We start from the raw sequence: 18,027 nt of genomic DNA, 5'->3' as shown, positions 1-18,027 counted from the left end.
TTGCCCCAGGTTGAGGTATTTACTGAGTGTAACAGACACCATCTGTTCTGAATTTTCAACTTAGAAAGGATGTGTTACTAGCACAATCAATGCTTAAAACATTGAATTCCATGTCGTACCTTTTTCCAGTCATTTTCCCTGGATAAAATTCAGTGGTCTGACATGCCAAAATTGGTCAGGATAAAACTCCAGGGGTGTGATAATTATCACGCAACTTGGTATTCTGATCTTCGGGCAAAATTTTGTTCGTGCAAGGGTCAGAATTTAGACTTGAACTTGTAATCAGGGCCTAGGTGTTTCACTGAAGCAATAATGAGATACAGGTCATGCATGTCCAGAAATAAAAATGCAAGGTTGCAATTTCATAAGCTTTCTTCACTCAAAGACAAAATAAAGACAAAATTACAAACAAGTATGGGTGTGTTGGCGTTTTTATAACACAATGTAATAGGGAAGGAGGGGGTAAAAAAAAGGAAAAAAGGAATAAGCTATTAGAGATTACAATATATCTCAACAAGTCTATTCTGCACTAGTAATAAACTGTGAAAATCTGCCTCACACATTCACGATATAATTGTCAAAGTATTTAGGACTATTTATTAATGGGAGCATTTAGCCCATGCTCAATATCATTGGAAAAGTAGCACAAATAAAGCATGAGATGCAACTATACATTTCCAACAGGTGGATGGTACCTTCTGTAGCAGGCGATAGCTAGAATCACTTCCTCGACACAAGGATTCGTCCAACAAAGCTTTCAATCTTTCCGCAGAATCCTTGCTCTTCGAATGCAGGTATCCAAGCGCCTTCACAAACACTGGATCAAGCTCGGAATTGACTGAAACCGCCATCGTGACTGAAATAAAATCGGAGACATTTCTTGTAACATGCAGCTTGAAACAGGATGACCTTTGGGGAATTAACTTTATAATCAACATTCTTGAAGAATAGGTCACAATGTGCAAGCAGATCTACTGGAGACAAGAAACCAAAAAGGGTATGTGAGCTCTACCCATTCTCCACAGATACCATGCCATATTAAGGGCAGACATTTTTTCCATGTAAAGACCAATGCACAGATTTTTATCCCTAAACGTATATCAAGTAATTGTTGAAATGGAACCAAAATAACTCAAACCACATCTAAATTCTATTGAAAAAATTATCCCAACGACAAAATTATATTTTTATCTAAAATCATTATCTCATCATTACAGCCTTCAACATTAAAAGACATTTGCATTAAGCAGGGTTAGACAGTGATAGATGTACACCCAACACTTTGCCTCTCCTCTCGTACCAGTCATATATGGACAGCAAGATTCTCGAATGACAATATTTTTCAGTGTAATGGTGAGAAAGTTGCCAATAACAACATTTTAAAGTAAGTTGGCTAACATTTTATTCCAGCTCTTGTTAAGAGGGCAAATCTCCCTAGAGATAAATGGCAATCTCCACACTGTCGCACCTGGTCCATTAACAGCTGATCCGAGCTACCCACATTTCAAATGCTTGCAGGTCACAGTCCACTCCAAAACAGATGCAAAATCGGATACGATATCGGGATCTACAATTCCATCCACTTGCCCTTTCAGCAAGATCGAAAACATAAACAAGCTTTCTGTAGGAGAAGGTTTTAAATTGTACATGGAATGCCTTTACTTCCTTTCCTAATAAGATCAGTGAAATAGAAAAGAAATTAGAGATTCCAGATCCGCCGCCCCAATCACATCCCTCCAGCATTTCGATCTCCCATCCGTTAAATGTACAGAGCTTCCGCTTAGGTATCAGGCAGACAGCAGTTGCGCACTTGTTAGGCTTAAGTCAGGCACTCTTTATGATCCCTGTCCTATTGCCATACTGAAATCCTTGGCTATGGTTAATGAAAATGGATGATCCCCATTAAAACCTCTTAAGGTAGGCATTGTGCTACATTCTGTAAGAAAGACTTAATTACTCTCCTTCGGAAGAAGGCTGATCTGGATCCAGGACAAGCATCACTCTGCGACCTGTACTCACCAGAATTATACTGCACCACTTTACCAAGTGACCCTCCTCGTGACCTTGGAGGGTGCTGGGCAGGACTTCAGCTGGACACAGCACAGATACTGTTCTAAATGCCAACAGAGATGACTTTAATACTAGGGATATAAATCTTCTCTCTTGCCTCCTGTTATTACACGTGTCTGCTGCCTTCGACATGGTCAACCTTTCCATCTTAATCAAACATTTGGCACGAATTTGACTGGCACATCGGGCCCTTAACTGGTCTTTTTATTGGCTGCACTCGGGTAATAGCCCTTCCTCCTTTTTGTTTCACAGAGATTAAACTGTGCTGTGGGGTTTGCCAGGCATATGCTGTTTTGCCAATCCTTTTTAACATCTATGTTTGGACTCTTTGGGGAACTAATCATGACATACAGCTTCTCAGTTCTGTCTTATTTATCTGACCTAGTGTGGTTAAACAATGTGTCCTCTGATAATATCTTGCACCTCAAGGACTGTCTTGCCACCATTCAGGACTGGATGTCTTCCAATTTCTTGAAACTGAACGGTGGTAAGGTTGAGACCATGATTATAGTTGTAGTCCACTGTGTCCAATATGACGGGTGCGGCCAGAATTCTTGTGTAAATATTTCTGTTCCTGGAACTAAAGTTAAGAACCTTAGGGTGTGGTTTGAACAAGTAACCTTTGGCTGTCAGAAAGTATGGACCATCTGTGTATGGTTTCTTCACACAGCGAAGAAGATTTAGCCTTTTATTACAATGGAGAAATATGCCATAGAGTTTCCTATCCTGATGCCAGTGTGCTCAGACTATGGCTGTGCTTTAAACCTTAGGCTTTCTGAGGATCCAGGGCATGGAAGTGCAGTCTGTACTGGAGTTTCACAAGTTTGTGTTTTACATGTATCAGCACTTGATGCTCGTTTCACTGGTCCCCCAATAAACACGCATCTAATATGACATTCTGCATGTGGGTTAGCGAGCACACCAGCTCAAAGTTGCTATCCAAACTACTGATGTGTCATACCACCACTAAATCTCTTAGATCCGGATCTCTTTTTTTTGCTGATGCCCCGATGTTACAAGGAATGAATAAAAGACGACCCCTCTCCCCCACCCCCTCAGGAATCTAGGTTCTAGATGCCCACCAGGTCCATCTTCATCAAAACAAATAACTTAACACTATTCAGGAAAAATCTCAAAATTGCTCTGGTCTGCTAAATATTGAGCTCTCTCTATCTTTTCCTCTCACATCTGTCTATTTTTATAGTTCCTGTCCCTAGTGCCATTACGCCCTTGGGCAACTGGCTGAGCTTTACTAATAAATATAAGACTAAAACAAAACAAATTCTGGACCTTTGGTTTGAATAATCCCATCTTTGATAAGAGTAAATATAAGAGTTATGTTTAAAAAAAATTAAATTAGCAACATGGCCCGATTTATTTGCATTTTAAAACATTTAGCAGTTTGGTTCTAAACTCAAAGCCCTGCATTTATACCCAAATGCCTAATTTACTTACAATTAAGTGTTTCATGTTTACGGATTTGCACATTTGATTTAGTGGTGCTACTATTTACTTAATAGAACACTTTTTTTGTTCAAATGTTTCAGTTTTGAAGACTTTATTTTTCTGTGATATGATTCTAATAAATGCCTTTCTGGTTGATGCTTTGATGTTGCCTGCAGGAAAGTTTGAGACAGGTTTCCAGATTCCTCCCCAAAGTAATTTTGTATTCCTTCTTAATTCCTTGGATGTGTCAGGATAATGTAGAATAACCTAGGTTTGGGACTAACTGAGGGCCTAAAAACATCACTGATCAATCTGATTCACAAGTGACCCGAAGTAAACATGGGTTCAGATGACGGATGTTCTGGTTGATGTATAAGTTTACAGGTTAGCAATAAAGAAGTAATACTGATGTAGGAAGGTAGTAAAATAAAATAGGATCGAAGAATGAACTAAAATCCCATTCAACGATGCTTCTCAAAATGGCGGGTAACAGGAGGAATGTTTTATGCTGCCATTCAACAAGGAAGGAGAATCAGAGGTGGGAAAGTACATGTTCTTAAATGACAATTTTCAGAATTCACATCCCCCTCGATTCGTGTTCCCAAGAAACAGTTTTGGTGGTAGCTCGTACCAGAGAACAGCACATCCTTTAACCCTGTTGTAATTTTCTGATTTGGCTTTCTTTGAATCTGGTCACCTATAGAAGGATAATATTCTTTTTCAATCTATTTCAATAGTGCAACATTTTACATTTCACCTGGTGATACAGACTTCTTCAGATCTCCTTTCCTTCCATCACTGCACCCAACCACCACCCCTCCCTTTTTGCTCGGCTCACCAGTCCTTCTTGTGGATAGAGCTTCTCTCAGCTTCTAGGAGACCTTTGGTTTTATCCAAGGTACTTGATCTACAAAAATGGCCCAAGGTATCAGGCCTATTCTAGACTTCTACAACTTGAAAATATTGCTCCTTGTGAACAAATTAAAATCTGGAGGAGTTCCATCAGGAGGACTGACCAGCATATCTACAGCTTCAAGATACCTAGGTCTGTGTCTCTGTCAAGGTAGTCTCAATACATCAGTGTTTTTTTTGTTCAGTTTGAAATTGCACAAACTCGGCTGAGGGCATTGGAGCACTTTACATGAGCATCAGATTACATTACACAAGGTCAGATTCGGAGTTCTGACACCAGGACTTAAACCTGGTTCTCAGTTCCAAAGTCGACAGCTCTGGCCATTAAGCCACATCTCCTTCACAGAAGGGCATCAATATCAATACAGAAGCCACCTATAACACCCGAATTTGGGTTCAACGGTAATACTCCAAATCTGTTCTCTCTAGTAGTTCTCCCATCATTGCTTGTAAAGTTCACAGACAAGCTTAGCTTGACAACCAGCTCATAAGGGCAGTCGATGTAAGAGGTTGGCAAAGACCTACAGTTGGTGTGTAACCATCTTGAGAGTTTAGGCTTCTCAATGAATGTTGAGAAGTCTCATCTCATCCTGTGCCTGGTAATATTATAGCCACAGTTAAGAGGTAATCTGTGGCCAGATAACAGAAGCAGAAACAATTACACATTTCACATTAACTTCACAAAAACATCAACAAGGCAGTTGTTCGCGTGGAAAACAAATGTCAGCTGTGCAGCTCATCTATCCCTTCATAAAGGCCAACAGCGGGAGCCACAATTAAAGTTTGTTAGTACAATCAAAATAGTGCCATCTCCCTCTTGGTGGCTTCCTCAGTCAAATGTAGCCAAACATCAACACTATCAGTCACAAAATGAATGATAATAACTGATTAATCTCTGTGCCGATGGTACACCCACTGCCGGCAACTAAACACTAAATTCAGCTGAAGCAGGTGGCTGTATTCCTAGGGGCATTACTTCCTTTTCTGAAGAAGAAAAGTCGTACCACACACTGCAGCAGTAACCTCTGAACAAGCAGGATGCAACAGCATCATCTAGCAATTCAGCTTTTGGTACTAGGTATTTTAAAACCATATTATTCTAATGGCCTTTAATCTTGGTTAGAAAACAATAGAGAAGCAGACAGAGTGCAGTTGCACCATGCACTTCATGAAGGGCTAATCAATCCATTATCCAGACACCTGTCATCAAATGTGGGTGCTAATGACTGATCTGTCTGTGAAGAAGGACAATGCCCAATGATCTCAGTTTACATTTGAGATGGGGGGGGGGGGGGTCAGTCTTTATGCCCTTCTGCCAACTCACTTAATTCAGAGGGCTCTCCAAAAACGGTACAATTTCTACAACATAGAAAGGCTACTTGGTCCCCTTTAGGCTAAGAAAGATTTGGATTTTGAACTAGATTCTGCCCTCCAACAACTTCATCAAACTTCCAAATCTCTCAATTCTGCAAGATTAATGGGACGGGATTTGATTAACTGCCTACCTCCTATTGCTGAGAGAACCTGGTTCCTCAAAACGACAGCATGTACACCTGGGGTTGTAAGAAATAAATAGTGTGGCTAGAAAAGATTTTATGAGAGCAAATGGCTGTACTTTTGTCACTGGGCTCCTGAACACCGCCATAATCTTTTAGATGATTTAGAATTCATGACATATTTCGCTAGTTCCAAAGCTATAGTGTTCTCGCTTACAAACTTTTTTCTCAGGTATTGCTGAATATCACGATAGGCATAGAGACGGTTAATCCTTATACAATGATGCACTTAGAAGGTAGTCTTCTCCACTTATATAATTTAATCAGGGATACTGATCCTTTTGGGCATCTCCAGGATGGTTCACGATTCTTTAATGCACAAACTATTCAAAACACAAGCATTCTGTGACATTGGCATATTGGTAAGGAAAACAACATTATGTGTCCAGGAAAGCTAACTGATTGAATGAGACAAAATGACATGTTAAGTCACTACCAAGTAGGATTTAGATTAAGAATTGGAACTGTGGACCAGGTATTCAGATTTATGATGACCAAGTGGAGGACAGCGGCTATCGTTAGGGGTTCGGGGGACGTTTGTGTTACCTTTGTCAATCTCACAGCAGCTTTCGACTTGGTTCCAGGGCCAAGATAGTGGGAAGTTTGTGCAGACACTGGAGCCCTCCCATAACTTTTAAAGATATTAATATGCCACCATGAGGATAATTATGCCCAGGTTAGATGGGGCTCAAATGGCTAACTCACAGAAAAAATGAATATTAATAAGGGGGTCCAAACTTTAATTGGCCAGAGGGTACCAGCATTACTTTTTTGTCGACGAGACTCTCCTTACATCAAAATATGTGAATAGCCTTTACATTTTGTTGCACAGGTTCTCCTTATTTTGTGACAGCCATGAAATGGAAGTCAATTTAACGAAATTAAAGTTTATGGGTTTTAATAGTCACAAGAATTTAGGGGAAAGATCAGTTTGGGGGAGGATTCTTTGGAGACAGTCAAAGATTTAGACAATATGGGAATAAAGTTAACCGGTTCCAATTCCGGGGCACCACAAATTATGAAGAGCTCCCATGTTATTAAGCAAAGGGCTTCGGCCATACTAAAGTTTGCCAAGTGTACAGACACCTACCTAACTTCCCCACTATGGAAATTTAGAAAGTTCAAGCTACCAATGTTGATCTAGCTATCAATGTCGCACTATGAAGTACAGAGCTTAGGGGGTATGGTGATGTGGCAGAGCTAGGGTTAGAAGAGAACAAACTCATAAAGTCACAATTGAATTTACAGCTGAATCTCCCTCTATTGCCCCCAAGGTTAAGCCCATTATAGAACTTTTCAAAATGAATACCCATTTCATTAAAAAAACTTCACATATGGTGTGTTGAAGAGCTGAAACTACATAGGAACGTACTCAGCAACATGATTAGTCACCCCCGGGCTGAGTCTACCCCCTAGCTGAACTATGTGAAGAGGTCCTTACTTGGTCTTGAGCCGAGGGAGAGCTGGTACAATCCGTCATCTATTTGTTCAGCCTCAGTGGATAGTGTGAAGGCCAGGTACTGACAACAATACATGGAGAAAAGGGAATCGCCAGCTTCATTTTGTAGTCGGACTCAGGCATTTTTGCACCAAAGACCTGTAGTCAAACATGAGGAATTTTTACAATATATAAATCCTCGGTTTTTAAGAAGTTTGCATTTGAAATGGTGTTCCACAAATACCTTTTTTTACATTTTCTTGGACGTCTCCCGTTACCAAGGAAAAAACTGTGTCCTGTTATTCCACAGAACATGGGTTGCTTTTTTGTCCTATATAATCCAACCAAAGAGCCAGGTGGGTCACCTCACAATGCTTTTTATTGGGTTTAAGAGAATGCACAAATGCCTTCAAGATATGCACAACTGATACAAGTATGCATATAGTGACTGCTGCTTCTACATTTTAGCATGGCTGGAGAGAATTAAAATATTGTGTAAGGACAACCCATCTGCTGCTTTAGAAGTTGCACTTTTTATGAATTATGATTAGGTAGCCGTTTTTTTAGAGTATTTAAGCTTGCTGATGTATTACTTTGTATGGAAGTTTAGTGCATTTTATATCTTTGTATTTTGCTGATGGATTTTATTACCTGATCTAACATGATCGGCATTATATGCTGCTATTACTTCTGAAAGAAGATAGGCAAGCTACAAGCTCATCTCTTAAAGGGCCCATGTATTTGGTTTTCCTTAAAACAAAAGTAATACTGAGCTGCCCCAGCTTTCATTCTTAAAGTTTTGATGAAATTCTATCTTAAACATGAAGTGACTATTCAAGTCTTTCTACTGAGATCTCATGCTTCCAAGTCTCTTTAGATTATGTTTCAAGGCCCACTTAATTTCACTTGGAAACATTGATAACTTTTCGGATATCAGATCACCTTTTTCATCACCGCAAAGGCTACTATTGCCAGTTGGACACTTATGCAAACTTACAATCTATGATACAACAGTGCTTCAGCCTCCAACACGTCATGGTCATTCCGCCAGAGCTAACATTTAAAGATGATAGATTAGGATCACAACCAGCTGGATAAAAGGAAGAACTATAAATGACACAACAAAGAAATTGTACCTTTTGTGATTATTATGGTACCTAATTTATGTTCCATCTCTTCCTCACAAAACATAAAGATAACCCCTTGTTAGGGATATCCTACATGGCAGAAAGAATTTTAAGACCTGGGCTGAAGTAGTCAGTGACACAAAATTAGGAGCAGGACCAATTTCGTGATGAGCGGAAGACTTCAAAACATGTAACGAGACAGTATCTAGCTGGAAGACTTTTTTTTTTATTCGGTCAGCAGTGCAGGTATTCCTTCCTATCCAGTTGAAAAGAGGGAGACCAAGAAAGAATAGAAACAGAATCAGCCTGAGAATAATTACTATGTAATTGTAAACCTGCAGACCATTGGAAACCATACTGTTTAAATACATAAAGAGAATATCATTTTGGTGGGCTACATCCTAAGCATTTCATTACATAACCGTTTGCTTCACATGTGCTCTAGTATATATGTAGTTTAATTATGGCAAGGACTGCCAATTATATTAAGATTGCAGTTATCCATTACTTCATTCCATTCCAAAGACGCCATAGCTGTTTAATTTTTCGAGTCGTATATTTGATCCAATAATATTGAAGATATAGATCTGATGTAGGCAAAAACCTTAACAGACACTGCTCTTCCTGTTCAGGATGCTCAACCAAATATGTTTGCATTTCACGGAGTACTGTGTATTGAAACCACATAATGGTTGTTGGGTGAGGGGAGACATTGCGTTAAACTGGAACTGGCGGTTCTGCACTCCAGGAAGTAAATGCAGAATAGGCCACTAATCCCACAGTTAAGCCTTTGCGGAGTCCCAACAGCCTCAAAGTGGCTACGGAGAAGTGTACTAGGGGCATAACCACTCCAAAGTTATGGGGACAGCTTTAGATTTGAGCAACAGATGCTTCCTAGATTGAAGGGTGGGTTGGATTAAGTTAGTCTAGTTTGGTTTATTGCACCAATTGGCATGTACATACATTTTTTCAAACTTCATTGGCTCCACACACATGGTAATGGTGGCTAAGGCAGAGTTTTCCCATCTGTTCCCCGTCCTCAGACAAAACAATTGCGATGTGGCTTAAGTGATAACATTAAGAGTTATGGTACCAGTGGGGTAAGAAAACTTGAGGGGGGCCCACTGCAAAGTAAATGGTTGGGCCCCCCTTCGACTCACTAAGGAGCTCTCAGGCCAGTGGACTGTGCTGAGGGGGCCACCTGGAGCTCGGGGCCTCGTGCACTGTGAGGCCTTGTGATTTAAGTACCACTGTGTGGTACTTAAATCAAAAAATAGATATAACCCTACATTTCTGAGAATCTACGAGACACATTTTCGTGGTGCAAACTGCAAGTCCCTGGATAGATACAGCTTTTTTACTGTTTTGCATGCAATATCTAAGAGCGTAATAAATGGTAACCCACAAATTAAAAGAACCTCAATCTGCAATCACATACTAACACAATGGCAAAGGGTACTCAATTTTAACCTGCTTCTATGGGGAATCAACTCTTTCATCCATTTTAAAGATTTTAAGCATGTGATCTAAAACCCTGCATGCTCAAGACTGGGAAATATGCTCTCTAAACCAAGGAATTCCAAAATTGCATTTAGCTCCCCTAAAAAAAAAAAAAGAAAAAAAGGCATTCATGTTAATAGGCTCTTCTCGCACCCACCAGCCTGGCCATCGGAACAGGAAAATTCAAACCCACCTTGCCTACTCTGGAACGGCTCGCCACTGAAGCAAGGAACAACTTTAAACTGGCCTGTATCACGCATAAAATCATGCTTTTGGAGAACCACCTACCAACCCCCTTCTACCAACAACCTGAACTAAAAACTGACCCTCTGGGCAGACAATGCATACTTCTACTTGAAACACCAAGATTTAAGGAACAAACTCATAAATAATCCTTCTCTGGAAGTGTGCCAAGAATGTATAGTTTATCTCTACCAGACATTAGAGCAATTTCATCCAATGATAATTTATATTTAAAAAAACACAAACACAGAAGAAAGTAGGAACCCTGCCTTTTTGTGGCTATTTCAAGCTATGAAAATCTTCCACGCACTCCATGATTTCCGAAACAGGTACTTTATGAGAATGTTATGCTACTGGCCCCATGTTTAACGCTCTGCCAGCCACTGGGTGGGTTAATAGATAAAACAGACTTGTCTTGGTGCTACAGCTTGTAAGGCACTTTTCTCTAATGAGAAACCTATCCTTCTGTGGGAAAGAGATAGTTCCCATTACAGGAAGGGGTCACATGTTGCCAGAAGTTGCTAGGTACCCTTTCTAATGGAAAATAAAAACGTGTAGGGGTGGGGGGGGGGGTCTACTTCCCTGTAGAGGAAGGGATCACAATGGGCCTTTTTATAAGAGGAAATGGATGGATCAGCTAATGAAACATGGATATCTGACTAAAACGTCCCTCATGGCCCATGGCATCTTTGCTAGGCAATCGTAATACAATGTTGCTGCAGCCATGGCCTCGATACATGGAAATCGGATTACTTTGTCAAGACCTTTTGCTAACTATTTATTTGTGTTGATGTACACTGGAATACAGAGTAGTATTTAGAACGTTGTGTTTTGATGAAAAAAGCTGGAACTATTTATTGAACATTTATAGAACCTCTTTTAAGTCTGGTAGTAGTTACATATTATTAATGTTGTCCCGTGATAGTCTAGTCTAAGAATCCTTGTTCTATGTTGCACATGTATATCTGAATGTCACACATAAGGTATTCTTAAGGTGTTCTAGTATGCACATACAAATTGCCACAATTATGGAAGAACAGAATTTTAACAATGTTGGTTAGTTTACAGAAGTAGAAACTAGAATTCATCTTTCACAACAGAGTACACACTGACAAAGCTGAACATAAATATTCAAACCATAGGGAGAAGTGCTAGTGTTTGTATATTTAAGTTTCTCATTCATTGGTTTACTTTTCAGGAATTAAAAGAGTACAGAGAACCAGTTATGCAGAGATATTGCTATGGATATATCCATTTCTTATTACAGTTAAGCTAAAACCCGGTTTATAACAAGCTACTTAAGATTTCAGTTTCTCTTGTAGATATCTGCTACAGCTTGCAGACATCTTTGATCAACAGAAGTGACAAGTCAGAGTGGTGTTACGTGTCTCTGTTTTCCCTCTTTTCCCAACTTCCATCACTGGCCTTGATCCCAAGAAGAACAGGAATGGTAAAGGTTTCCGTGTCACAGCTAATAAGGAGGTGCATCCAAGAATGATTACATATCGATTCTAGAAGGGAGGCAGAACATGAAAGGGAGATTCAAATAGCTTTTATTGCATATCCCTGGTTAACAAAACAGGTAGACTTCCACAAATTGTCTCTGACAATAATTTTGGTTTCCTGCAACCCTATCAGGAGCACTCTCATCCTCAGCAAAAGGTCAAAAACAGGTGGATATTTGTTTAGATGGCAACACTAAGATTCCACATTTGTTCACAATATTCTTGAGCGAACAGTAGTCTACACCTTACTCCATTACCAATAGTGTACAATGAGTTAGGATAATAAAAAAAAAACTGTCACTTCTCCCAGTCCGTCTCCACCATTGACCGTGAATTGATTAGTGTCTTTTCCCTTTTTTTAGTTTTTAATCAGGGCTTCATACTTCCGCTCACCAATTACTAAACACTAGCCTGAGGCCAATGTCGGTCCCCAGGGTTGTGGTAACTAGGGGACTCAGCACCTCTCTGCTGGGGGCCACTGGGTCAGTTTGCAGAGGCAGCATTGAGTTGAGAATTTTTCGGTTTTGTTTTCACCCTGGCATTTTCCCCTGCTGCATGGATCCTTTCAATACGTGCCATATGTTATGGCAACAGCACTACTTTTTCTCTTGCCTCTGCTTCTTTAGTAATTTCCTATTATCTTTTACTTTCATCCCGCCCACTCTCCCGTTGTCCTTGATGATGGATACAACCCAGATCTGTGACTGGGGATGAGTGTCCGCAGTACTGCCAGTGGTTGCTCCTGAAGTGGTCTTAAAAATGGTTCTCTTGGCTTGGGTTTGCTTTTTTTGGTATTCCAGAATCCCAATGCTTTTAATTTACCAATCCAACTCAGATCGGTATATACTTTTTTTTTTAAAGTAAAGCCATAGCAAGACCTATTGGCTTTGCTAATGCTTGTTTGTAGATTTATCAATTCCCTGTGTGGTCTGTTATCTTTCTCCAAATATTCTGTCCCTCTCCCAGCCCAAACACTGTGTGTACTATCATTCGAGTCCACTGACTGTGTCTGAATGCATCTCCTGGCACCCCTCCTCAAATACTCCCAAGATTTCCACCCAGGTGTCCAAATCTTCAGTTACCGTATTGTCCCTTCGAGACAGTCTAATATGTGTATTCCCTACCAGCACCCAGTTGGTTGCATTCATAACCCACAAAGACAAGGCAGGGCTTCTAGTCCCTAACCATCCTATCACTACCCATCTCTTCGATAGGATCTGTGCCAGGTGCAGAAATTTGAACTGCATTTTTATTTTTTCCGGTATTATACAACAGCAGGCACTGTCGTGGGGGAAGGTCCAACACAAACCCAGTCAGACTCCTCAGTCTCATCAGCACCGCCAGTCAAAGGGCTGAAAATCTGTCATAGGACCATGTAAAGATGGGCACACGCTCTTAGGGTATGCAGAGTATGTGGACGTGTACATCTACCTGACCCCCCATTTCTTTCTCAGCTTTGTTTGTTCAGACTATCAGAGGGATCTCTGGCAGGCAAACTATGCTCACTTTGTGTCGTCTGAGAAAGGACAGGACCCTTTATCACTTTACATAGCTGCCAAGACCCCTCACATCTCATGTGATCGATCTACACCGGTTAAACATGTCCATTTTTGTGCATGACCAAACGGGTGACACTTCCCACAGACCATCCCATGGAGAAGGAGTACCCATCCGGCATGCATCTAGTCTCTCCACTGGGTAACTAGGACATCCATGCGACAGTAAAAGTCATTATAAAACAAAAAGAAACACCCAAAAGCTCAACCCACCCACGCGGAGTAAACATTTCAACATGGCAAGAACTGGTCTGACCACAATCCTGTACCTATGTTTGGCACAGTCCCCCAACAGTAAAACATATACTAAGCCCTCCCCATCCCCCTGTATGAAGAAGTCACATCACTAACATGTACAATATAAAGGAAGAGGCCAGATAGGCCAAAGTACTGCAGGGGATCCCCCTGCAGCTGCCTTACTCTACCCCGTAACAAATGCCCCATTTTACAAATCAGCATTCAAGAAGCTCAAGAAATAGCCCCAAAGTATTTCAACACAGTTACTGTCACCAAAGTGGGTCTTAAGCCCCTAGTGCCCATCAACGGTTAGCCCCTCCCCTCCGGGTGCAGACCAGGTGATGCTCCTAAATACTTCAGCCTATGCTCCCCCATACTCTCTCCCCCAAGTATGTGATCCAGACAAATAGCCATAATTTATGGTTGTGCCAATGATGAGCACCTCAACCAACTCCTCCAAGTGCTCAGAGGAAGCAGCGGCCGTCATGGTTTCTCCTGTAGATGCCTCCTCTTTGCCCCTCAGGGTGTCATCCTCTTGCACCATCACTCTTGGGGTTTGATGCCCCAAAAGTCCTCTCGAATCATGACACTCTCTATTGCCACTTCTGCCTGGGCGGGTCTGACCCCTTTGCCATCTCAACCGAGGCACATTCTCCCCCATCCCCAGCAATGTCCAAACCTCCTAGGGTCTTTCAAAGAAGGTGGTCTTTTCATTTGCTATCACCCTAAAACGGGCAGGATACATTAACATATAGGGGAGGTTCACTGATCTGAGCTTTGCTTCAAATTCAGAAAAAACTTTCGGTGCGATTGAACTTTTCGAGTATAGTCTGGGTACATAGCAGTTTTATGATTCTCAAACTCAACAGTGCCCGTTTTTCTAGGCACTCTCAAAATACAGTCTTGACCTTTGTAATTTAACATCCGTGCTATGAGCGCTCAGGGAGGATAACCCAGAGGCATCCTTACAATGAGAGCTCTATGTGCTCCTTCCACTGCAAACAACTTTTGACTGTCCCTGCGATTGAAACTTATGAATGATTCAGTCCTCAAGAAACTTTTCTCATGACACTCCTTTTGCACCCTCCTGAAATCCAGGCAGATGCAGATTATTGCACCGGGAGCAACATTTGGCATTCTCCACTGTGTCTTCCACATGCCTAGTCACCGGTCTATATTTTGGGCATTTGCTCTATCAGAATTTTCATCTGCGATTGCAAGTCTCCGATTGAACACTTAGCCGGTTTATCTCGGTCTCCCAGCCTATGGAGATCTATGCGAAGTAGATACAGTAAATCTTTCCCTCTGGCGCCTCTCATGGGCCATGTATTGCTACCAGTTTTGGCGCTCTCGACTGCTCCCCCACGAGCTCGTCGAGTTGCATGCAGAGAGGATCTGGCATCTGCTCATGGCCTCAGTAAGGACTCCTCCAGTGCTGTGGTGTGCCCGCAACCCTAAAGTTATGGTGCCGCGATAAGCTCGGCAGGGTGAGGGGAGATCCAGCACCACATCTTCACTGCCACGACCACGCTACTCCAGGCTGCTGCAGCACAAAACCCGTAGGGCCTCTCAGTAAGCCGCAAGACTCCTACCCAGCAGCCCACGGAACAAAGTGGGTCTCCTCACACTGTCCCAGGAGACCCTCCACCACAAAAGGGAACGAGAGGTGAGGGTGCACCATCTCAAAGGCTGTGAATACGCCATTCCAGGCCGCTACCACCCTCCAGCTGTTATCTGAGGGCCTCCAGCCTTTTGCGAGACTCCTCAATAACAGCCAGTCTAGCAAAGCGGCCCGCTTCCAGGTCTAAAGATAGCCCGGAGCAGCTCAAGCAGCAGAAGACTGCACATGCCCACCAGGACCTAGGAGGCTACCTGGAGCACCAGGCTGCACCCCATTACCCCGCTTTGCCTCCCTGCCACAGGGCACAACAGCTGCTGACCCGGGTGGTTTAGCATTGGGGTGTTAAAAAGGCTCCAATGCACTCAGGTTTTGTGCAGTGCAATTTGCTTTTGGGGAAGGATGAAGTGGGATTTTGGCAGGTTAGGCGAAGCGCTCAAACGATGTGTCCGATCGGCCACATGCTAGGTCACACCACGGTGTCAGGGCTTGGGTTTAATATCGAATTGGATACGTAAATTGTTGATATCACAAAGGGAATGTGATATTTCAATAGAATACAGAACAGGAATTAGCAGTAAGGTTGCAGACTGCCTTTCCAGATTGATAAGGAAAGACGAGTGATACATGTGAACAAGCATTGGCGTAGCCAATAGGTCTCGCCTTTGGGACCTTACAAGTGTTTAGCCATGCAACAGTTGATGTTGTTACACCAAGGATATTGTGCTGCATAACTAAATACTTATAAGGTCCCAAAAGCGAGACCTATTGGCTATGCCAATGCTTGTTTATCATGAGGCTGGCAAGACAGCTAAAGCCATATCTAGGTCAGGTCTAAAAACGGAAGATTAATAAGTTATGCGAGATGCAAGTTTGACTTCAGCTTTTGAAATCTGGGGACACAAGGTGCATCACAGCTGTCAATTTCTTTCTAAGAGTCCTACCATGTCACAGGGAGATGAAGACGGGCCTACTGGAAACCTTCAAGGGAAAAACGTATTTTAAAGTTTGAAAACACTTCTGAGGTGCCGCAGCAGGGCATTTTGCTTTGAACACACATTAAGCTTTTTTAATGGACTAAGTCCAAAAGTGCTTAAATAAAAAATGGCGTTAAGTTACGAAAGTAGAATTTAGAGAGAGAAACCGGTTCTAACAAATACATGGTCTAAATACAGGACACATGTCTGCACAAAGACGCAGAGAGCTACTTTGCTTAACGATGCGCGAGTGCGTGCTGGCCATGACACTGAAAGTGGGACACCATATCAAATAAGGTCGGGTGATTTACATACAGTTAAGAGCTCTATGTGCTTCCTCTCCAGGGTGCTGATGGCAAGACACATCGCGACACGACGGTGGTGATAAGAAAAGTGGTGTGCATGCGGCTGTCCAAGGGTCTGAAGTGCACACTAAGTACAGAAATGTGCTTGCGTGCTGACTAAGGTGCGGAAGGATAGACTCGGCTCATCACTAGGGCGATTTTAAGTAAAGGTGTATGCGTGTGTCCTGTTTAGGCTACTGAAACTGCACATCCAGACCCAAACACAAGCGTGCTACCCGACAACCTGGTGAAAAAGTGACACGCAACCACACAATCATGCCGTACATACGATGCGTGCAAGGGCCCTGTCCATGGTGCTGAATGCATGCAGATCTCCAATGTTGGTCCTCAGTGTGGGGTGTGAAAGGTCTGTAGGAACACGCTCACAACACATAACACACAAGCATTGGCCGCGCGGCCGTGAAAGTAATCGCGAGCGATGAAAGCCGCTGCGAGTGTAAGGGTGGAAAGCCAGATGGCGCCTGAGGAAAGCCAGATGGCGACTGATCGCACGTGCGCGTAACTGTAAACTCTAGGCCATGGCAGCATTTTCAAAAGCGCACTTACTAAAAGTCTCGCCAGAGCAGCGCATGAGCTGGCTCAGGCGAGACCTATAAACAAAAATGAGGATGAAGGAACAACAAATGTTTGTGTAGTGTAAGGTGAAGCGATACAGGAGCATGACTGGAAAGAAGCAGCGAGAAATTACATAGGATTACAATAAATATGCAAGAAAATGAATAACTGAAGTTCAAATGTCAAGGTTGTGAAAAATGTGAGAAATTCTGGTGGGTTTCTGTAGGAAATCCGTTTTTGTTCACATGGTTCTTGTCCTTTTTCTCTTCTACACACTACTGGTATTTTGACTCTGCCCATTGAGAAACCACTAATTGGGTTCTCAATGCATGAGTTTCCTTTATGGTGTACAAGTTGATTTATTAAGTTTCTCACCCAAAGGAACACAATCAGTCTGTTCTATGCAGGAGAGAGCTGCAGACAGGCTGCTTTGCATTTCAAGACCTCACAGGGGTCATCTGCAGTGGGGAAAAAGGGGTTGGGAGGATCGCCACCCTCCTACGTTGCCTGGAAGGAGATAAGAGAGGAAAATCCTTCAGTGAATATTCAAAGGAACTGTCAGGCCTGGGATAGAAGAGAGGGAAAGATATATTTTCAGCATGTCATCATCCACTGAAGCCTAAAATTAGCGGTTAAAAATCAGTTTAGGTGAGACCAATGTTGGTATTTAATTGGAGGGAACCAATGTAAGCTTCCTACGCAAAAAGCAGTCCAGTCTTTGAAAGTTACTAATATAAACATTTAAAAAGCTTGAACTGGCCACTGACACAGCGGGCCTTTGCCACACATGGGAGGTTGGTGTACACTGAAGTTGTGGGGAATTACTGTAAGCCATTCCGACACAACTGTGCTAGTTGCTACATCTGTTGGTGATTCAGTGAAAAGTATGGGACTGGATTTGACTGGACTGAGGACAGGCGTG

General features: G+C 42.2%; 1 protein-coding gene across 2 annotated transcripts in view; it reads right to left on the bottom strand.

Annotated features, from left to right (window-relative positions):
• The window catches only part of INTS12 (integrator complex subunit 12), an 87,638-nt gene that overhangs the window by 65,644 nt on the left and 3,967 nt on the right, over window positions 1-18,027 (bottom strand). Inside the window, exons 2-3 of one of the 2 annotated variants that reach the window (XM_085641410.1) lie at window positions 7,426-7,581; window positions 696-856 (exon numbers count right to left, since the gene is read on the bottom strand). In XM_085641410.1, coding sequence (XP_085497536.1) covers window positions 696-856; window positions 7,426-7,519 — 255 coding nt within the window. In that variant the 5' untranslated portion in view covers window positions 7,520-7,581. The remainder of the gene's footprint in view (window positions 1-695; window positions 857-7,425; window positions 7,582-18,027) is intronic. The other variant, XM_085641411.1, reaches the window with a different exon arrangement.

This window comes from Triturus cristatus, chromosome 2_2 (genome assembly GCF_964204655.1).
Source record: "Triturus cristatus chromosome 2_2, aTriCri1.1, whole genome shotgun sequence".
Taxonomy (NCBI): Eukaryota; Metazoa; Chordata; class Amphibia; order Caudata; family Salamandridae; genus Triturus; species Triturus cristatus.
The sequence above is the reverse complement of the archived record's forward strand: the minus strand, read 5'-3'. Positions and strand labels throughout refer to the sequence as shown.